The following is a 21,828-nucleotide window of genomic DNA, read 5'->3' on the forward strand; positions in this document are numbered from 1 at the left end:
TGGGAAGCCGTCATAGGGTGTATCATTCAGCATGTGAATCGCAGACCTCCTGGGCATTTATGTGTGAAACACATCTCACTGACCTAGAAATGCCTCTGACATGATGAAAACAAGACCAGATTACCCCAGGGCGAAATTCCCCTTTAAGGATTAATGAATTGGTTTTTCAACATTGCTCAGTGGTGGGGGGGCTGAACCTCGAGCTCGTCATAGGAGGAACGATTTCAATTTGTCTTCCCTTTTGGCTTTGAACTAGGGAGTAGCCCCGCCTTCTTATCGCTAAACGTTGTATGTCCATGAACAAGAACCACATTATTTTAGCAGAGATTGACTGTTTGACATGAGAAATACTTCATTCACCATATTTAGCCTAATAGTTCACATGTCTTTTTCAAATCCATGAAGTCGACGGACGCAGTATAAAGTAAGGAAACAGAGTTAGCCTAGACTACTTCTGGACTAGTCTGCATGCTCTCCAATCGGAATACATATCTACTGTTTGAAGTTGTTACATCTTGAGAACGGCCACAATCTATCATTGCAGCAGTCTCGTGTGGTGACACGGGCCACCATCGTGATAATTTCCTCGCCTTGACTTCACATAAACTACCACGACGGCAAGGTGAGCACTGCAGCGCATAACATTTATCCACATATTTGTTTACCATAGTCCAATATTGTTAAAACTTGCAGCCTAGGGTTCGGATGACTGTTAGACTGTTACATAGTTATGAATTTAATGCTATAATTGCCCACTACAAAATGTTGGTCCCCTTTTCCAGCCTGTGTCTGACATGTTTCGGACAGATTCTTGAGCGCAAGCTATTCGTCCGTGATTCTACATTTCCTTCTTTCCGGTGGTGAAAGTGGAGGACATTACTCACTTTTACCACTCATAACACACATCTCTTAACGGTTCGTCCATGCTGTTAGTTTGTGTGTGTGTGTGTGTGTGTGTGTGTGTTGACTGCATCTCCGCTGCAAGGGAGCCCTTATACAATGGGGAGTTGTGCTACGTAATGTTAATTAAAAAGGATACCCTTTTTAATGAAACAGGGATGGGTGTAGTTATGGCCCCTGAGCGCATTATTAAAAGAGAAGGATATATTGCTAATCTGCCTTGGTGCCAAGCGGGCCTGACCACTGCTCGCTGTAGGCCTGCTATTGGTACTATTTATAGTGGCTGTTAATGGTACAGTCATGCTATTTATTTTAATTACAAACGACTTCCCCTCGCTTGTGTGAGCGGATTATTTGTTCATTTAAGCTGGGGGGTTGGGTTTTGACAGGTTTTCATTAGTGTAGGTTTACCTAAGGCAGAGGGAGTAATACTTCTCTACAAAGTGACTGGTGAAATTTGATCTAAGCCACTTTGCTAAATGGGACTTGTTGATGCACATCAATTTAATTTAAACAAGATAAGGCAACTATGCCTTAGCCTACAAAATGCCTGGTGGTCTTATAAAAACACAGTTAGAAAATAAGGTTATATAGGCCTATACTACCTAGGTAGGTGCTTCTCCAAAGAAGCTTTGTAATATAAGAAGACTAAACGCAACAATTTTAAACTATTTTACTGAGTTACAGTTCATATAAGGAAATCAGTCAATTGAAATAAATAGATTAGGCTCTAATATATGGATTTCACATGACTGGGCAGGGGTACAGCCATGGGAGGGCCTGGGAGGGCGTAGGCCCACCCACTAGGGAACCAGGCCCAGCCAATCAGAAGGGCTTTATTACAGACAGATACGCCTCAGTTTCATAAACTGTCCGGGTGGATGGTCTCAGACGATCCCGCAGGTGAAGAAGCCGGATGTGGAGGTCCTGGACTGGCGGGGTTACGATTGTGGTCTGCGATTGTGAGGCCGGTTGAATGTACTGCAAAAATCTCTAAAACAACGTTGGAGGCGGTTTATGGTAAAGAAATGGATGTTCCTGCAGTCAGCATGCCAATTGCACGCTCCGTCAATCTGTGGCATTGTGTTGTGACAAAACTGTACATTTTAGTGGCCTTTTATTGTCCCCAGTACAAGGTGCACCTGTGTAATGATCATGCTGTTTAATCAGGTTCTTGATATGCCACACCTGTCAGGTGGATGGATTTTCTTGGCAAAGGAGAAATGCTCATTAACAGGGATGTAAACAAATTTGTACACAACATTTTAGAGAAATAAGCTTTTGTGCATATGAAACATTTCTGGGATATTTTATTTCAGCTCATGAAACATGGGACCAACACTTTTTGTTCAGTATATTTATCCCCAACAAGTGAGTAATTCAATGAAGAAGAGCCAAATGCAATTGGGTATCGGCAAGTGAACCATTATTTGGTCTGCCAACCTGAAACCAGATGCAATCCATCAGTCTTTACTCAGACAGCCACGGTATTGTGTTCCTCCTCATTAGCCTCTGTTTTTAATCAGTCTATTACTAGAGCGGAACAGGGCTGTCTCTTCTCCTCACTAACCTTTTGTTTTGCTTGATAATTCATTTATCATCAAACACAGCAGCGGAGACCGGGGTTATTACAAATCAGAGCCCACAGACGCTTATTTCTCGACAATGACTCCAGTTTATCAGAGGAACGAGCGTAAGTAGCCTTGTCAAGGACAGAGTGCCAGGCAGTCTCCAAAATGTTCATCTTAACAAAAAAAACTCTTTGTCACTCCCCTCTAAACTTTGTCCTTATTGTGTGTGCAGCTCTTTCCTCTATCTGGTATGCTTGCGTAGACTTTCCTCTTTGTATTTAGAAAGCCAAGATGCTCCTTTGCCAGGAGAAATGCCCTACCTTGTTTTTAGCGATTGGCTTTGGTTACAAATCGGCATTATGAAGATATGGAGTTCTGCTGGGAGGTGATAAGAAGGAACACTAAGTCCTTGCTCCCTCCAAACTAGGTGGGTGTCTAGTGTGTTCAGCAGGGAGATAAGCTTGTCTAAGTCCCGTTTAGGGTAATGTAATTGTTGGGGCTTGCTCTGCATTGAAATATCAATGGCTCCCCCTCCGAAGCTGATGATAACATCCCCCAGGGCATGGCTCAGTCTCAGATTTTGTCGTGTGCTGCGAAAGATTATTACATGGATTTTCATTTTCATGAGATTAGTCTTTTATTTTGTGAGGTTATTTTGTCATCTCTTAGTGTACGGGTGACGTTTCTGCAGGTGTTTCTGTCTGTGTGATTGCATTCGGTGTGCGAATACATTCGCTGTGCTCCCGCAACTTGTTGCAGGTACGGCAAGGAATGCTAAAAAGCGTATTTTTATTTGCAGGGTTCCAGATTAACGTTTTCCTGTGGTGGCAAACCTTTTTCAGTTGATGGCACCAGCCCATCGTTTGGTCACACCCAAAAAATGGTTTGTGGCGTCATGCAGTAGACATATTTGTAATCATCTTAAAGTGATTCACAATGCTTATTAAGAAGTGTAATAGACTACTGAGATGGTATGCAATAGATACATTGTAACACCTAACATGTCCAAGCAGGAATGCATGATTCAAGATATTTTGATATGCAACCTAATCCAGTGAATTTTGCGTTGACAATTAAGGTATAATTGTTATATTTTTGTCAAAATAGGGCTCCAGATGTTTTTTTTCAATAGAGATGAATTTGCCTTCATCTTTATGTGCACTAATATGACATATAGGCCTAATTCGGTTGGTGTCTGCTAAATGACTAAAATGTAAATGTGGTAATTCACCACATGAGGAAGTGGGAACTCTAGGGCCCAATACAAAAACAAAATCCCTGGGTTTTTTTTTCAGGTTTTCGCACTCAAAATAGGCATAAGATATTTTATAGGTAATGAGAAGGTTTTTGCGAAAGCCTTTCTCCATCTAGCAGAAGACAGTTCTCATTCGCATCGCTAACGGCTACAGTGGTAGACATATGTGCATCGTACACACACAGATGAGACGGGCATTCCCGTGTCGCTGCCTCTTCAGAAAGTTGCAGGAAATACGAATCACTGCTCTATGATAATGGCACCGGAGGGGATTGCTGCCGTTTTACTGGCTCCTAACCAACTGCTATTTTGTGTTTTTTCGCATTGTTTGTAACTTATTTTGTACATAATGTTGCTGCTACCGTCTCTTATGACAGAAAAGAGATTCTGGATATCAGAACAGCGATTACTCACCTCGAACTGGACGAAGATTGTTTCTTTAACCTTTTCACACGTGAGTTCCAAATATCTCTTAACGGTCGCCCCAGTTTGAGTTGTTTTATGCACGTGATGTCAAAATGCACTCACTGTTCCAAAATGTGATTGTTACGCAACAGGACAGTTAACACACGCTGCCTGCTAATTATCTATAGGCTATGTCTCAACAGTTGGAATTGAGGTGTGTTCCACCTCCTCAGTAATTCACGTAGAAGAAGCCCATTTCAGTGTTGCGGACAATTTATGTTTGAGGCTTTACTGAGCCGGACAAACTTCTCTCTTCGAGGAGAGCCCAAGCACTTCCCTAGTGTTTCCGCAAATCAAGTTTGCAGACATTTGCGCAGTCTTGCACGAACTGGCACATTTTCTAGCTGGCATTTACAGTTTTATTCAAGTTTTCAAGTACTGGTGACAGCTAATGCATTCCGATTATTGCATAGATTGTAATGGACACCTGTGATGTGTGTAAAATACTTTTTTGAAGGTTGTGCGGATTATAATGAGCTAATGCTAAGATATTTGCCAGCTATGTGTGGCGCCATGTTTGTTGACATTATGCAATGCATTCTGGGTGTCGCGTAAACATCTGTCAGACCAAAGATGTTATACTGAGGAAGGAATGGTTCTCTCATCTTTCTAGTAAACTTACGGAAGTGAATGATCCTAGATGACACACCCCCTTCAACATGCATACTTCAAACAGACCAAACTGGCTCCTCTTATCTTTGGTTGAAGCGAAAAACAAACATGGCGGCGCGCACAAACTACACATTGTCGATTACTTTCGATTACTAGAAAGTGTTTTACTCAATTATTTTGATCAATGGTGAGCTGACCCGTGATGTGATGAATTATAAATAGTAATTGCTATTAGCTAATTCATATTGTGGTTTCTGTCAGCCGAGAGTTCTCTAAATATGACCTCTTGTGTTACGTCAATCTTTCCTCAGTTAGCGCTAGGACTAATGTAGCCTACATTTTCCGATTTGGATGATTGTGTATGCTGTCGCTACTTCTTTGAATGTCTGAACATTGCATTAAAAAAATTAACTGCTCACATTGAGGACATAACTTTGTAAGGACTGTGTTTGTAAAACAAATCTATGTGGCTAGCTCAAATGCTGACTGTTCCGTCAATCGAAACTGGATGTTCTAAATAAGCGTTCTAATCAAACCGGTTTGATCGTACGCTGCAGGGACCACTGTAGAAGGATCACACCCGTTTGTTGGTACGTGTGAAAAGGTTAATGAGTCTGACGCGAAGGATATACTGCTTCTCTGAGACCAGGCCCAAATTCCCATCATTCGTGTGAAGAAAAGACGGAAATACAGGGGGCGGGGATCGGGGTGCCTTGTGAGAATTCGTTGGCGAGTGGGTAACATTTACATTTTTGTCATTTAGCAGACGCTCTTATCCAGAGCGACTTACAGTTAGTGAGTGCATACATTTTTTTTTTTTTTTTTTTTTTTCACGGGGGGTGGGAATCGAACCCACAACCCTGGCGTCGCAAATGCCATGCTCTACCAACTGAGCTACATCCCTGCCGGCCATTCCCTCCCCTACCCTGGACGACGCTGGGCAAATTGTGCGCCGCCCCATGGGTCTCCCGGTCGCGGCCGGCTACAACAGAGCCTGGATTCGAACCAGGATCTCTAGTGGCACAGCTAGCACTGCGATGCAGTGCCTTAGACCACTGCGCCACTCGGGAGACCCGCCTCTACCATCCGTTTTATTGGCCAATGTGCAATCACTGGAGAATAAACTGGATGATCTCCATTCGAGACTATCCTACCAACGGGATATTAACTGTAATATCTTATGTTTCACCGAGTCGTGGCTGAACGATGACACAGATAATATACAGTTGGCTGGGTTTTCGTGCATCGGCAGGACAGAACAGCTACGTCTGGTAAGACGAGGGGGGGGGGGGGGGGGTGGCTGTCAATAACAGCTGGTGCCGATGTCTAAGGAAGTCTCGAGGTATTGCTCGCCTGAGGTAGAGTACCTCATGATAAGCTGTAAACCACACTATCTAACAAGAATGTATCTATATTTTTCATAGCCGTCTAATTACCTCCACAAACTGACGCTGGCACTAAGACCGCGCTCAACGAGCTGTATAAGGCCATGAGCAAACAACAAAATGCTCCTCCAGAAGCGGTGCACCTAGTGGCCGGGGACTTTAATGCAGGCAAACTTAAATCCGTTTGACCTAATTTCTACCAGCGTGTCACAACCAGAGGAAAACAACTCTAAACCACCTTTACTTCACACACAGAGATGTATACAAAGCTCTCCCTCCATTTGGCAAATCTGACCATAATTACATTCTCCTGATTCCTGCTTACAAGCAAAAACTAATGCAGGAAGTACCAGTGACTCAATACAGAAATGGTCAGATGACGCGGATGCTACACTACAGGACTGTTTTGCTAGCACATACTGGAATATGTTCCGCAATTCATCCAATGGCATTGAGGAGTATTCCACCTCAGTCACCGGCTTCATCAATAAGTGCATTGACGACGTCATCCCCACAGTGACCGTACGTGCGTATCCCAACCAGAAGCCATGGACTACAGGCAACATCCGCACCGAGCTAAAGGCTAGAGCTTCCGCTTTCAAGGAGCGGGACACTAATCCGGACGCTTATAAGAAATCCCGCTATGCCCTCATACAAACCATCAAACAGGCAAAGCGTCAATACAGGACTAAGATTGAATCCTACTACACCAGCTCTGACGCTCGTCGGATGTGGCAGGGCTTGCAAACTATTATGGACTACAAAGGGAAACCCAGCCGCGAGCTGCCCAGTGACACGAGCCTACCAGACGGGCTAAATGCCTTTTTATGCTCGCTTCGAGGCAAGAAACAATGAAGCATGCATGAGAGCACCAGCGATGACAATGATGAGACAGAGTATAGGGAGGAGGTCAAAGACCTGGCAGTGTGGTGCCAGGACAACAACCTCTCCCTCAATGTGAGCAAGAGAAAGGAGCTGATCGTGGACTACAGGAAAAGGAGGGGCGAACACACCCCCATTCGCATCGACGGGGCTGTCCTTGGTGTCCACATCACCAACAAACTATCATGGTCCAAACACACCAAGACAGTTGTGAAGAGGGCACGACAACACCTTTTCCCCCTCAGGAGACTGAAAAGATTTGGCATGGGTCCCCAGATCCTCAAAGTTTAACAGCTGCACCATCGAGAGCATCCTGACCGGTTGCATCACCGCTTGGTATGGCAACTGCTCGGCATCCGACCATAAGGCGCTGCAGAGGGTAGTGCGTACGGCCCAGTACATCATTAGGGCCAAGCTTCCTGCCATCCAGGACCTCTATATTAGGCGGTGTCAGAGGAGAGGCCCAAAAAATTGTCAAAAGACTCCAGTCACCCAAGTCGCAGACTGTTATCTCTGCTACTGCACGGCAAGCGGTACCGGAGCGCCAAGTCTAGCTGTTAAAGGATCCTTAACAGCTTCTACCCCCAAGCCATGAGATTAGTCAAATGGCCACCCGGACTATCTACATTGAATTGTTTTTACACTGCTGCTACTTGCTGTTTATTATCTATGCATAGTCACTTTACCCCTACCTACATGTACAAATTACCTCGACCAACCTGAACCCCTGCACATTGTCTCGGTACTGGTAACCCCTGTATATAGCCTCGTTATTGTTATTTTATTGTTACTTTTTATTTTATTTTTTACTTTAGTTTATTTAGTAAATATTTTCTTAACTTTTCATTTAACTGCATTGTTGGTTAAGGGCTTGTAAGTAAGCATTTCACGGTAAGGTCTACACCTGTTGTTTTTGGCACTTTTATTTAATACAGTTTTATTTGATATATTCTGTTCATGTCTTATTATAAACTTGGGCAAATTAATTAATTTTCTAAATTATTTATATACATTTATTTGACTTCCTACCAAGTTCAATAAGACCCAATGAGGCCTAGTGCACTCGCAATGGGCGATGCGCAGCTCCGTATCTCAAAGCCATATTAGATATGTCAATTGTAATACAGTATGAACTGCGGCAGGGAAGACACTTTCATTACTGGAATGATGAGAATAATGCACTTTACTGTTTGACCAAATCATAGTTTTATCCGCCTAAAAAAATAAGATGTTTTGATTGGAGGTGACCAGGTGGAATGTACAGCTCGCACCAGTGTGACCAAGTAAGAATAACTTGCACAGCCAAATCAAAGGGTCGCAAAATACGACTATATGGTCGCAGCCTAGAGCCCTGATTTGTTCACCCATTTGAGAGTCCCACATAGCTGCACTGCAGCAGGAGTTCTTTGGAGGCTTCAGTATGAAGGCGAAGTAAAGCTTACAGGGAAATAATCATTCATTTAAGGGTAGTCTGTTATCCCCTTCGGTTGAACTTGGGCTGCCATGGCTTCGCGGTACATGTTATGATCTGTTTGGAGTCAAGGGAGACTAACTTGTTCTACAGGCAAATTGCCAGCGGCCCAGAAAAAAACGTTGAGGCATAGGACTTGTTGACATATTGTACTCGAGGAAATGTTTGCATACCATATAGATACTCTACCCCAGGGGGCCCTCAGCCATTCCATGTACACTACATGATCAAAAGTATGTGGACATCTGCTCGTCGAACATCTCATTCCAAAATCATGGACATTAATATGTAGTTGGTCCCCCCTACTTTGCTGCTATAACAGCCTCCACTCTTCTGAAAAGGCTTTCCACTAGCTGTTGGAACATTGCTGCAAGGACTTGATTCCATTCAGCCAAAAGATAATTAGTGAGGTTGGGCACTGATGTTGGGCAATTAGATAGATGATGTGCAAATAGAGATACTGGGGTGCAAATTAGCAAAATAAATAACAATGTAAATAACAATATGGGGATGAGGTAGTTGGGTGGGCTAATTACAGATGGACTGTGTACAGGTGCAGTGATCAGTAAGCTGCTCTGACAACTGATGCTTAAAGTTAGTGAGGGAGATAAGTGTCTCCAGCTTCAGAGATTTTTGCAGTTCGTTCCAATCATTTGCAGCAGAGAACTGGAAGGAATGGCGGCCAAAGGAGGTGTTGGCTTTGGGGATGACCAGTGAGATATACCTGCTGGAACGCATACTACGGGTGGGTGTTGCTATGGTGACAATGATCTAAGATAAGGCGGGGATTTGCCTAGAAGTGATTTATAGATGACCTGGAGCCAGTGGGTTTGGCGACGAATATGTAGTGAGGGCCAGCCAACGAGAGCGTACAGGTCACAATGGTGGGTAGTATATGGGGATTTGGTGACAAAACGGATGGCACTGTGATAGACTACATCCAATTTGCGGAGTAGAGTGTTGGAAGCTATTTTGTAAATGACATCGCCAAAGTCAAGGATCGGTAGGATAGTCAGTTTTACGAGGGCATGTTTAGCAGCATGAGTGAAGGAGGCTTTGTTGCGAAATAGGAAGCCGATTCTAGATTTAACATACTTTTGTGTGTGTGTGTGTGTTTTGCCTATTCAAGAGCTAGCACACCTGATTCAACTTGTCAACTAATCATCAAGCCCTTGAATAGGGTTGTGACTAGATGGATATAGCTATGACCGGAAAAAAACTTTTCATAGCTAAAATGCTCTCCTAACCTGCTAACCCTAACACCTTTCCTAATGTTAGCCTTTTTTCTCCTAACCTGCTACGTTAATTCTCCTAACCTCCTACGAAAAAGTTACTTCCGGTCGTAGCTATATGCCATCTAGTCAAAACCCTTGAATAGGTGAATCAGGTGAGCTAGTTCAGGGCTACAACTAAATTGTGAAACGTCTGGGGGGTCCCAGAGGAGAGGTTTGAAAACCACTGCTCTACCCCAGTCCTCCTTTTTGAAAAAGAAAAACAGGGTAGCTCATACTCAAGTACATGTCTATGAGAGCTACGAGAGAAAGGGAGGTCACATTGGTGCCGCTGTTCCTGGATTTGACCAGAATTCCTGTCTTTATTTCACAAGGGTGGAGGCTCTTGTATTTTGGGGTATAGTAATTGATTTCATGCTGGTAATTCACTGCCCGAGGAGTCTGGCTCTGAGCACAGGAAACGGACTGCAAACCAGCAAGTAGAAGAGGGTCATGTAAGGTATCTTGTGCTCCAAACTGTAAACGCACTAGACAGGCTGTGTATTCATAGTACACAATGGCTTCATTGCACTTATTACATAATTGTTTATAGCTGTGTGCAATTATGATAGTTGCGCAAGGTTTTGTCCCCCCTGTCTTGCACTGTTCAATGTTTCCCATATTATTTATTCAATGTCCTCATTGCCCAAAGAACTCTGGCATCAAGTGTTTTCATTTCAATTTGATTTCAGTTCCCCATCCTCGGATGCAGCTGTGGGACCCACGGCTAAGAATAGCAAGTAGGGGAAACCCTGTTGTTGCCCCAGGTGTATTTGAATGTTTTTCTCTCAAGTTGCTGCCTCTGGTCTCCAGTTTTCATTGGGTGTCAGGGTTGTCATTGACCCTGGCCGTGGGAAAGCGCATTGCCAGCTGGCATTTGAAACCGACTGGTAAATGCTTGAATTGTGTCCCAGGATGACCCCCCTCCAGGAAAGGGTCACACTGCCTTCCTGTGGCACCATGGCCCTCCCTGACCCCTGATTGGCCCTCCCCAATCAGAGCAGCTCTGTGGATGACCTTTGAACTCCCCACGGCATCTGTTGCCTGTTGACCTCGGTGGAAGAACAGCTAGAGGAAATAACGTGATGGCGTCCCAGACGGCAGGCAATCCTCCACATGCAGACGTCAAGCCAAGCTCTCTTCCTTTCGTCCTCCAGAAAATACCTTTGATTTGAAGCAACAGTATAACTTCCCCCCTTTTTCTCCAATGGCCTTGCCTGGTTTGGGGTGTTTTTCAACTCTGCAGAGAAATTGACGGCTGTCTTTTGAAAGGGGCTTGTGGAAACTGCCTAGTGCAACGGTCACCCATCGAACTGAGAAATGTCTTGTGCCGATATTCATGTTTTGATATAGTGCGTGTCTGTGTGTGTGCACTCACTGACTGGTCAGCACTTAACTTATTACAGACCTATGTCACGAATGTATAAGAACTATCTCATCAGTCCAAATGTCACTAGATGGGTTACAGCAGTTACAGTTAAGGTGTTTGTAATGAATGTATCACATGCATCCATTCCACCAGGGTTTACTCCCTCTTAGGTCATTGACGTGTTCCTCTGTAGGGGTCCTGAGGTGCAGGGTTGGTTCCCCACATGAGGCACTTTGTGGGGGTCAGCCAAGCATTGCGCTGTCTCTCTCTTATGGAACTCTGCTCACCTTGATTGGAGCCAGGTGTTTGACACACAGAGGGCGGGGGCGGCTTTGAGTTAACTGTGGTGGACCAGCGGTGGACTGAAATGTCTTGTGGGAAGGGCACTATTAAAGCAAAACATGCCCTTACTGAAATTAGGACGCTGTTGTTCATTTGGAAAATTAAATCTGTCCCTGCAATTATATTGTTGCTGTTGGCCATAATTATGAAGCCGGTGAAAAGCAATAGCTGACTCACTGCAGTTGCACGCTGGTATGGTTGTAGTTAGTGTGATCATGGCCGGATTAATGCAGGGGCTTATAGGCGCTGAAGCTCCTGGGTACAGGCTCAAGAGGCAAAAAAAATAAACTACCCCCCCCCCCATAAAAAAGGATATATATATACACACAGTATAAAATGTTTAGTGTGTGTGTATATATACAGTACCAGTCAAAAGTTTGGACACACCTACTCATTCAAGGGTTTCTTTATTTTGACTATTTTCTACATTTTAGAATAATAGTGAAGACATCAAAACTGAAATAACACATGGAATCATGTAGTAACCAAAAAACAAATCAAAATATATTTTAGATTCTTCAAAGTAGCCACCCTTTGTTTTGACAGCTTTGTACACTCTTGGCATTCGCTCAACCAGCTTCACCTGGAATGCTTTTCCAACAGTCTTGGAGTTCCCACATATGCTGAGCACTTGTTGGCTGCATTTCCTTCACTCTGCAGTCCAACTCATCCCAAACCATCTCAATTGGGTTGAGGTCGGGTGATTGTGGAGGCCAGGTCATCTGATGCAGCACTCAATCACTCTCCTTCTTGGTCAAATAGCCCTTACACAGCCTGGAGGTGTGTTTGGTCATTGTCTTGTTGAAAAACGAATGATAGTCCCATTAAGCCCAAACCAGAAGGGATGGCGTATCGCTGCAGAATGCTGTGGTAGCCATGCTGGTTAAGTGTGCCTTGAATTCTAAATAAATCACTGACGGTGTCACCAGCAAAGCACCCCCACACCATCACATCTCCTCCTCCATGCTTCATGGTGGGAACCACACATGCGTCGATAATTCGTTCACCTACTCTGCGTCTCACAAAGACAGAGGTTGGAACCAAAAATCTCAAATTTGGACAGGACAGATTTCCACCATTCTAATATCCATTGCTTGTGTTTCTTGGCCCAAGAAAGTATCTTCTTCTTATTGGTGTCCTTTAGTAGTAGTTTCTTTGCAGCAATTCGACCATGAAGGCCTGATTCACGCAGTCTCCGCTGAACAGTTGATGTTGAGATGTGTCTGTTACTTGAACTCTGAAGCATTTATTTGGGCTTCAATTTCTAAGGCTGATAACTCTAATGAACTTATCCTCTGCAGCAGAGGTAACTCTGGGTCTTCCTTTCCTGTGGCGGTCCTCATGAGAGCCAGTTTCATCATAGCGCTTGATGGTTTTTGCGACTGTACTTGAAGAAACTTTCCCCCCCACCCCACCCCACCCCACCCCACCCCATATCCTTTAAATAAATAGGCCTAAGCTCTTTGCCAGGGATTCACGGTGCCAACCGATTGGTTACGGTGCCAAGACTCACATTTGGGAATCCGAGGCCTCTTTCCTGTCTGTGGGGCTTCTCTCTCCTCGCCACCCATGTTCCAGGTGGGTGTAATGTATGGCACAGATTTATTTAGGAGGACCCTGATAACAGGGATGACCGAGAGGCAGCTCTTGCGCTCCAAGGAAGCTACATTTCCTGAATGTTCCGGTGGTTTACGGAATAGAATCTCCTTCACATGGTCGAAGCTGTGGTAAACATCAACCAAATACTCTGAGTTGAACTAAAGATTCACGATGGGTTTATGTTAGTGGTCGTATTATTGCCTTGACTGTTAATGACAGCTGTTTTTTGTAGGCTTTATTTCAGGGGTCCTTAAACATCTGTCCAAATGAAGCTCAAAGGTATTCGTGCTGCTGAATAGACACTCTTCTCCAGTCACCCACCCTTGTTGTTACCAATCTTATTTGATCTCATATCTCCCCCTCCTTTCTTCTCTTAAGGCCAGCCATGGTGAACAGCCGGGTGGAGGCGTCAGCCGTGGCGGTAACAGGTGGCGGCGGCTCGTCAGGCAGGTCCTGCGCGGGCTGCGGCGGGCGCATCGCCGACCGCTTCCTGCTCTTCTCCATGGAGCGCTACTGGCACACGCGCTGCCTCAAGTGCTCCTGCTGCCACTCCCAGCTGGGCGAGATCGGCACCACCTGCTACAGCAAAGGGGGCATGATCCTCTGCAAGAACGACTACATCAGGTGAGCGTCAGGGGAGGCAGCATTCAAATCAGGAAGGACTGCGGGTGGGGGGGTGGATGCAACACGGTAATAGCTTCACCTCTGGTAGGCGTCTTTTTCCACATTGGTCATGCAGTTAAAGGAAAGATATTTGATTGGAATCAACCCTACTAGGGTGACATAGGTGTGGGGAAAGAAGAATTACGTGGGGGAAATTATTTTGCTATGTTATATACAGTAGTCAGCAATTACTTTAGGTTGTAGGTTAACTGTCTCAGATGTTTTAGCTTACGTCAACCATTTTTGACCTTGTCTATGAAAATGGAAATTAAAAAGTGTTGTAAGGACATTTTAGTGAGTTTCCCCTTCAATAAAGTTAATAGTGAAAGTGCCACAGAAATCCACATTCAACAACTGATCATGCCTGATGAGTATTTTTAATGTTTGGCCAAACAAGCACAGATAGCTCAATGCATTTGGGTTTATGATAGTGGTCGTATTATTGCGTTTACAGTTAATGACAGCTGTTTTGTAGGCTTTATTTCAGGGACTATATTATGGAGGAATTTGTCAAGTTAATTTCTCTCTTTTTTTTTTGTCTGTGCACACATAAAGGCACCAGGTGTTCGTGTGTGAATGCAGACAGATAGGGCAGGATAAGAGTGACAGGAGGGTGTTACGAGAAAAGGTATAGGCACACACCAGGTTTGTGTCTGAGGGAGCAATGGATTTTTAACAGCAACTCTCTAACCTCTCAAGACCAACTGTCTTTCACTACTTTTTAGACATTTGATTACAAAACCTAAGGAGTTTGTAATTAACCTAAATTTGCAGTTAGGATAGCCTGAATTGGTCCTATAGCTTAATTGGCCAAGGATTCGGACAATTTTAAATAGCTACCATTGTGTTACTGTGGTTCTAATTGAAACCCATGTTAAGTTAGGCACATTTTTAAATGGTCATAATTCAAATATTATAAAAATGATCAAAAATATGAATGCAAGCAATCTAAGTTGGGTCAGTCTGAACATCTCAACGTTAGTTTGGCGTTGATAGCTTAAATGGTGTAGGAGGAGATACACGCCCAAATTTCCAAATGTTCCCCATGTAAGTCTATGGCACTTGTATTGCCATTGAAATGCATTGGGAGCTCATTTTAAGTGTTGTAAAACACAAAGTACAAATAATATCGAAACTATTTTCTCAAGCAGTTGGGGAAGTCTGCACATTTGGAAGTTGGTTTGGTGTTAATAGCTTAAGTCGTTTAAGCGCTAGCGTGAGCCGAATAAATACAATGATGAGTATGTCATAAATCTACAGTTGTGCATTGCTTTGCAAGCACACCTAATTAGTTAATTTGCCCAAGTTTATCATAAGACATAAACAGAACGCATCAGTGATTCGTATTCCCTGCAACCCTCTGAAGAGGCAACGGCATGGAAATGCCCCTGTCTGGGTGCCTGTGGCACGTGTGTCTACCACCTTGTGTAGCCGTTAGCGATGCTAATGATAGGCTAACCGTCTTTGGGTAGATGGGAAGGCTTTCACAAATACCTTCTCAATTAGAAGTTAACTACAATGTAGCCTATGCCTACCTGGCAGAGTCATGATTATTTGCATCAATCCAGTGGCCATTTGTTTTGCAAACTCCATCACGTGAGCTACAGAACCACCACTAACCAAACAACAGTGCTTAGTGCTTGCACACTTGAATTAAGGGGAAACTACACTCAAATCAACATTTTGTAGCTTTTCCCAGACCTCAAAAGTGGTCCCCTGATGTGGTTTAAGCATTGCTGTGGACTTAGAACATCTAATTGTTCTTTTTTTTTCATACAAACATTTTATTTTGATTATGAAAATGGGGAAAAATCTGTTCTTCAACTAATTTTTTTTGCCGTGGTAGTGTTTTGGTATCGAGTATCATGATACTAAACCTGGTGTTGGTATCGAAGTCCAAATTCTGGTATCGTGACAACAGTAGTGTGTGTGTGTGAGTGCGTGCGCACACACGTGTCTGAGAGGCTGGTCGGATCTAACACAGACGAAGGATTGTGTGGGTGCCTGCGTTGGCACTGCCCAGGCACTAGCGCTCTCCAGGGCAAACATTGGGGCAGATCCGGAGCAGTCTGGAAACTCACGGCCCAAGAGCGCCCGCATGGATGGAGGCCTGCTGGATAGCGCAGAGACACTGGGCACTTTGTACATCAGTCCAGTAATAATTCAGAGGATTTAAAGCCACTCCCAGTGGAATAAATAAAGCAGTTATACTTCACTACTATACTGAACAAAAATATAAATGGAACATGTAAAGCGTTGGTCCCATGTTTCATGAGCTGAAATAAAAGATCCCAGACATTTTCCATATGCACAAAAATCTTATTTCTCTCCAATTTTGTGCACAAATTTGTTGACATTCCTGTTAGTGAGCATGTCTCCTTTGCCAAGATAATCCATCCACCTGCCAGGTGTGGCATATCAAGAAGCTGATTAAATAGCATGATCATTACACAGGTGCACCTTGTGCAGTTTTGTCACACAACACAATGCCACAGATGTCTCAAGTTTTGAGGGAGCGTGCAACTGGCATGCTGACTGCAGGAATGTCCACCAGAGCTGTTGCCTGAGAATGTAATGTTCATTTCTCTACCATAAGCCACCTCCAACGTCGTTTTAGAGAATTTGGCAGTACGTCCAACTGGCTTCACAACCACAGAACACATGTAACCATGCCAGCCCAGGACCTCCACATCCGGCTTCTTTACCTGCGGGATCGTCTGAGACCAGCCCCCGGACAGCTGATGAAACTGAGGAGTATTTCTGTCTGTAATAAAGCCCTTCTGATTGGCTGGGCCTGCGCCCCTGCCCATTCATGTGAAATCCATAGATTAGGGCCTAATTAATTTATTTCAATTAACTGATTTCCTTATATGAACTGTAACTCAGTTAAATTATTGAAATTGTTGCATGTTGTGTTTACATTTTTGTTCAGTGTTTGTGATCTACAGAAAGATGTATGGTTGTGAAATGTAATGTGCCAATAACTCCTCATTGCAACTATTGCAACCACCACTGAATGAGTGGTAATTGCATGTGTTTTTTGCCGCAAAATGTCCTATGTTATTTAGCCATATGGATCATGCCATATGGTTTGACACCATTAATATAAAAAGTATATGGTTTTTCTGCACTGCTGCTTAACAATCGTCAAACGTAGTGCACGCTTGTGGACAGGACCTTGTGTCCATGCACGCGCAAGGTCCATCCTCAGACATTTGTAGCGCATACCAGTATGCAATTCGCAGCATATCAAATATGTATAATACAGTTGGTGGGTCCTCATTGCCAAGTGACCCAGTGCCAATGAGGTCCGATAAAGGCAGAGAGGGAGCTTTAATTAGGGAGAACGGGGTTCCTCTCGAGCGCTTGCTTATTAAATGATTGTTTGGATTAAGATCAATAGGGAAAGGGAGAGAGTAGAGAGGAGGAGGTATAGGAGCCAAAACCGATATGGTAGGTGTCACAAGCAAGAGGGTGCAATAGAGAAGGTGTAATGAGAGCAGAAGAGAGGCTTCCTATTAAGACTGAATGGTTTAACTGTTAACACGCTAGGGCCTCTGAGAGATGGGCCAATGGGCTCTGGGTAGTCTACTAAATGTGGTGTGAAGGTTTCCTGTAAGTCACATGTACTTACTTGGTCACGCTCTAAGAAGGAGGCGACGTGTTTGACAGGAGCAAGGCAATGTATAGTTCACCAAAAATAAGTCCTATAGCGGATCACATTATTTTCTTACGTTTCACACCAAACAGACATTATCACTGGCACCTACAAAAGATATTCAGTGACCCGTGAAGAAAAATCCTTAAATCAGGGTGCTTCACCAGTGTCAGCTGAAACATATTTCAGGGCTCTGCTAGTAGCCTGCCATGGACTTCATCTGCAGCTCAAACCCCACCTGGAATCTGTAGCCGTCAGCTGAGCACACAAGGCCTGAGTCACGTCGCAGCACCACCACCAGCACTATTCCATGCTGCATCCGTCCCATTCAGTCCTGCTAGACTCTGGACTCCTACTTCATTCATGACTTCAACCACTGGTCTGGGAACTATTTAGCATTAATTGCTTGAGTTGGTTCTAGTTACATTTACATTTTAGTCATTTAGCAGATGCTGTTATCCAGAGCGACTTACAGTTAGTGAGGGCATACATTTTCATACTGGCCCCCCGTGGGAAGTTAGGATCGGGAAAGGGTAAGCCAAGTTAGAATCAGCCGTTGAAGGCCGAGAGTGGTGCTGAACCACAACATCATTGTCATTGGGAATATGAGGTGACTTGGTCAATCTGTTGAAGGGTAAGTGGTTGCAGTTGTCTGACATGGTTTGTTTGGGTTCACCCGCAGGCTGTTCGGGCACAGCGGGGCATGCAGCGCCTGTGGCCAGTCCATCCCTGCCAGTGAGATGGTGATGCGTGCACAGGGCAACGTGTACCACCTCAAGGTAAGACTAACGTCAGCCTAAAAGTAAAGACCGATGCCAACAGAATCTGCGAAAGCCAAATATTTTAAGGGCCCTTAGACACAGCGATTTGACCCATGCTTCTGTTGCTCTTTCTTAAACTGTTTCTTAAAAAACTTCTCCCTCCATTTTTCCTTCGTTCCCTCCCTCTGCAGTGTTTCACCTGTGCCACCTGTAGGAACCGGCTGGTGCCGGGTGACCGCTTCCACTACGTTAACGGCACCATCTTCTGTGAGCACGACAGGCCAGGGGGCGCTCTACTCCGGAGTCACTTGACCCCACTGCAGGGGAACGGCATGATGCCTGACCAGAAGGTATGGGGATGTGCTCCGGACCGTATTTTGATAGAACTTAACAGTTTGTGATTGATTGTCCCTTACGTGTTAAGAATCCATGTGGTTTAATGAATGAATGTGCTGTTTTGGTAATAGTTTTTGAAGGTGGTGTTGGACTGTGGTTGTCTTACTGTCTGTTCTTGCGGTCTTTGCGTAATCAATGTGTATCAATAATCACCTCTTTCTCCTGATCTCAGGTGTGCTGAAGAAGGATGGATGACAAAGCAACGTGTGCCTTTCCCCCACCTCCTGCTCTTCCTCCATCTTTAAGTTCGTCCTACACCATCCATCCCTTCGTTCAGATATTCCAATATCCATACTCCGGATACTGCTGCCAGTGTCCAGTGGCTTTCTTAACAACACTGCATTCCCAACAAAATCATATTTGCTGAGGAGGGAAAGACTATTGATGAGGATGATATATGGTGTCGAACCAGTGTCCATTTTTGGTAAGGCCAATGGTGACAGACTTGTAATGCCCCGAGAGGAGGACTATGGTATTTCCAGTGATGGACCATTCATGATGTAGCACCTTTCCTTAGCCAGCACATAACACTACAGGGAGTGAGAGAGAGAAGACACGGACTAATATGGAAACACATATAAACTGGTTCTGGTCAGGGGCTGCTTCAATCAAGCTACAGTATACTGACTCTCGAAACAGGAAGAGCACATTCAAACAAGACAGGCCACACGAATACACAGACGCACACTTTCTGAGCTCAGACTCTCTAGACCCTTTCATGTGTTGCGAGAAACAGGAAATAATGTGGTTGTAATGCTGCCGTAGCTTTGCCCACTGGACGTTCCTGAACTCTCATTGGTTCACTCAACTGGTGAGTTGGGCCAAACAAGTAAGATCAAATACACCTGCCTGGATGTCTCATTTACATTAAAACATATACTACATTTAAGAATGTCTGTAGAATATTCATCAAAACATACCTTTTAGTCCCATGATTATTTTATACTGCAAGTGGTTGCCTTTTTGTAGATTGTCTTTGATGTTTAGTTATGTTTTCAGGTGAAGATGGTTCCTGGGCTTAGGAAATGTACTCCTGTTTATGGGAACATACAAATATGCATTTGTAATTGTCGTTTAAAACATTTTTTATTCCAGTGAGAATTGTAATTCCAACATGACTTCGCAGCAGTGCTCCATACGTCCTAAATGTATTCTCGTTGTGTGGTGGTAGAAGAGAAGGTCCAAGTTGAACTGGTCCACATATAACCTGGGTAATGTTGAGTAGGGCTCACCGTAGCAGAGCATTATTATTTTCTATTGTTTTTTTTTTAAACGAAAATAAGTGTTTCTTATTGGAGAATTCCAGGTAGCCCCTACCTGGTTCACGCTGTTTTCTTCCATTTGGTACCTAATGAACACGACCCAGGTTCAGAGAATAAGGGCATGGGGATTGGGAGAAGTAATAAGTGTATATATATTTTCTAGTGCTATAATTGTATTGTGTGCTCTATGGTTGAATTTTGTCATTGTTTGGCCTTTGTTTCAAGCAGAGGCCCATTTTCAAATGCTGTAAAACATTTCTAAATAACTATAATCATAATATCGCCAGTCACCTGTGTCACGTCTAATGAGTGTGATTCGATAATGTTTACCTGCCGTGTGATGAGGGAGAGTGGCGTGCATGTGTGTAGCGAGGTGTGACAAATATCCCTTTCACACCGAAAGGTAGCTTCGGTAAAGCTCCTGGCTTAGACAAACATGGCCGATTACCCTCAGGAATGGAATTTCAAAGGCTTGAGCCGGGTCCATTACAGAAGATATTCAAGTGGTATGCGCTAAAGGCCCGGGCTTTCGCTGCAGTCCTGTGCTGGAGTCTAATGAGGCCTAATCTGGTGTGCTGGCCTAATTAAAAAGGAAGGGACCCCTTTCCAACAGTCCAGCTGTTGACTTTACATCACTGCAAAAATGCAACAACAACACGGAATAAATAAACCAACCTTTACCTTCCGTTCTACTAAACTAATTTGATAACTTTTCTGTTTCTTTACTATGTCTGAGTGACATGTTCACTTATTTGCTGAGTTCTGAACTTGGTAGTTGGAGTAGAGGGTGCTATACTCATAGTATTGAATGGCACTTTGCATATTTTTTTAGGTACCTTTGGCCTAGAAATCACAAGGTGTTCTCTGTCAGTCGGCTTTTATAATCCTCTTTAACATTTACATTTTAGTCATTTAACAGACGCTCTTATCCAGAGCGACTTACAGTTAGTGAGTGCATACATTTTCATACTGGCCCCCCGTGGGAAACGAACCCACAACCCTGGCGTTGCAAGCGCCATGCTCTACCAACTGAGCTATAGATCTGCCATGAATAGATTTTGGTAGACCTATTTAGCTTGTTCTGACTGAGGCATTGGGATCCCTGTCTACCAGTATATCAAAACTTTTAAACTCTGAACCACACAACATGCCTATTCTCACCTGTGTCTGGGAAGCCTCCGATTGTCCAGTTACAATTAAGGGCAAGGTGCAGTGCTGTGCTGGATCACTCTTGTATCCTGTGGGTTGGCTGTCAATGCTGGAGATGGTCCAGCTGCTTTTACTTATCGTTCCGTGACTTTTCTACAGAGAGAAATTAAAACCAAACATGCAATAGGCCTACAAAGAAGATGAAAAAAATCACTGAATTATCCAGCTGTGACTTTTCAAAATAATGTGCCCAGAGAGAACACTTACCATAAGTGTTGTGGTGTGTCTCTGTGCCTCAGCAGTTACTCTTTTAAGGTTAGCCAATTAGGTTCACACTCAAAATAACGAATCAGCTTTTTAATGGCAGGATTTCAAACCATTTATATCGTAATGATGCAGAATTATTTTAAATTATGACCTATAATCCAAACCTGAGCATGAGTTTCAAATCTTCAAAAATCACATTTTGCCATTCCCCAGTTTTTCTAATTGGACTCCCATACTTCCATAGACACAAGTGGGGTTCAATCAGAATATCCAGAATAAACCTGATCTGAAAGAACTACGTAGGGGAAAGCAATATCTCTACAACCACACCTACTGAAGCAAACATTGGACATATTTTCTAACTCCTGTTATCGCATTGCAGTTACCTATCCAGTCCTTAACATCAGTGTGGATTTTTAAAGAAACGTAGGAGAATTGCATACTGTTAACAGCCACACAAACAGTTCTAACCAATGTGACATGCAATGTTCAATTTGTACACCTAATTACCATTTGATTCAATAACTTTACTAATACTTGGCCAGTCATC

At 43.8% G+C, this 21,828-nt stretch overlaps 1 protein-coding gene across 1 annotated transcript; it reads left to right on the forward strand.

Annotated features, from left to right (window-relative positions):
* Window positions 1-249: 249 nt before the first annotated feature.
* Window positions 250-20,158, forward strand: LOC311099556 (LIM domain transcription factor LMO4-B-like). Its single transcript, XM_084140255.1, has 5 exons — window positions 250-622; window positions 13,501-13,746; window positions 18,126-18,222; window positions 18,396-18,554; window positions 18,773-20,158. The coding sequence occupies exons 2-5, from the start codon at window positions 13,508-13,510 to the stop codon at window positions 18,779-18,781; spliced, it is 504 nt and encodes a 167-aa protein (XP_083996381.1). The 5' UTR covers window positions 250-622; window positions 13,501-13,507; the 3' UTR covers window positions 18,782-20,158.
* Window positions 20,159-21,828: the final 1,670 nt, after the last annotated feature.

Source organism: Coregonus lavaretus (genome assembly GCF_964263955.1).
Source record: "Coregonus lavaretus genome assembly, chromosome: 24".
Taxonomy (NCBI): domain Eukaryota; kingdom Metazoa; phylum Chordata; class Actinopteri; order Salmoniformes; family Salmonidae; genus Coregonus; species Coregonus lavaretus.

Bases quoted from the DNA above. Each gene is read 5' to 3' on its own strand.
- LOC311099556 (XM_084140255.1), top strand. From the start codon at position 13,508: ATGGTGAACAGCCGGGTGGAGGCGTCAGCCGTGGCGGTAACAGGTGGC. The intron at 13,747-18,125 runs GTGAGCGTCAGG...GTTCACCCGCAG, and splicing joins TGCAAGAACGACTACATCAG to GCTGTTCGGGCACAGCGGGG. The intron at 18,223-18,395 runs GTAAGACTAACG...CTCCCTCTGCAG, and splicing joins GCAACGTGTACCACCTCAAG to TGTTTCACCTGTGCCACCTG.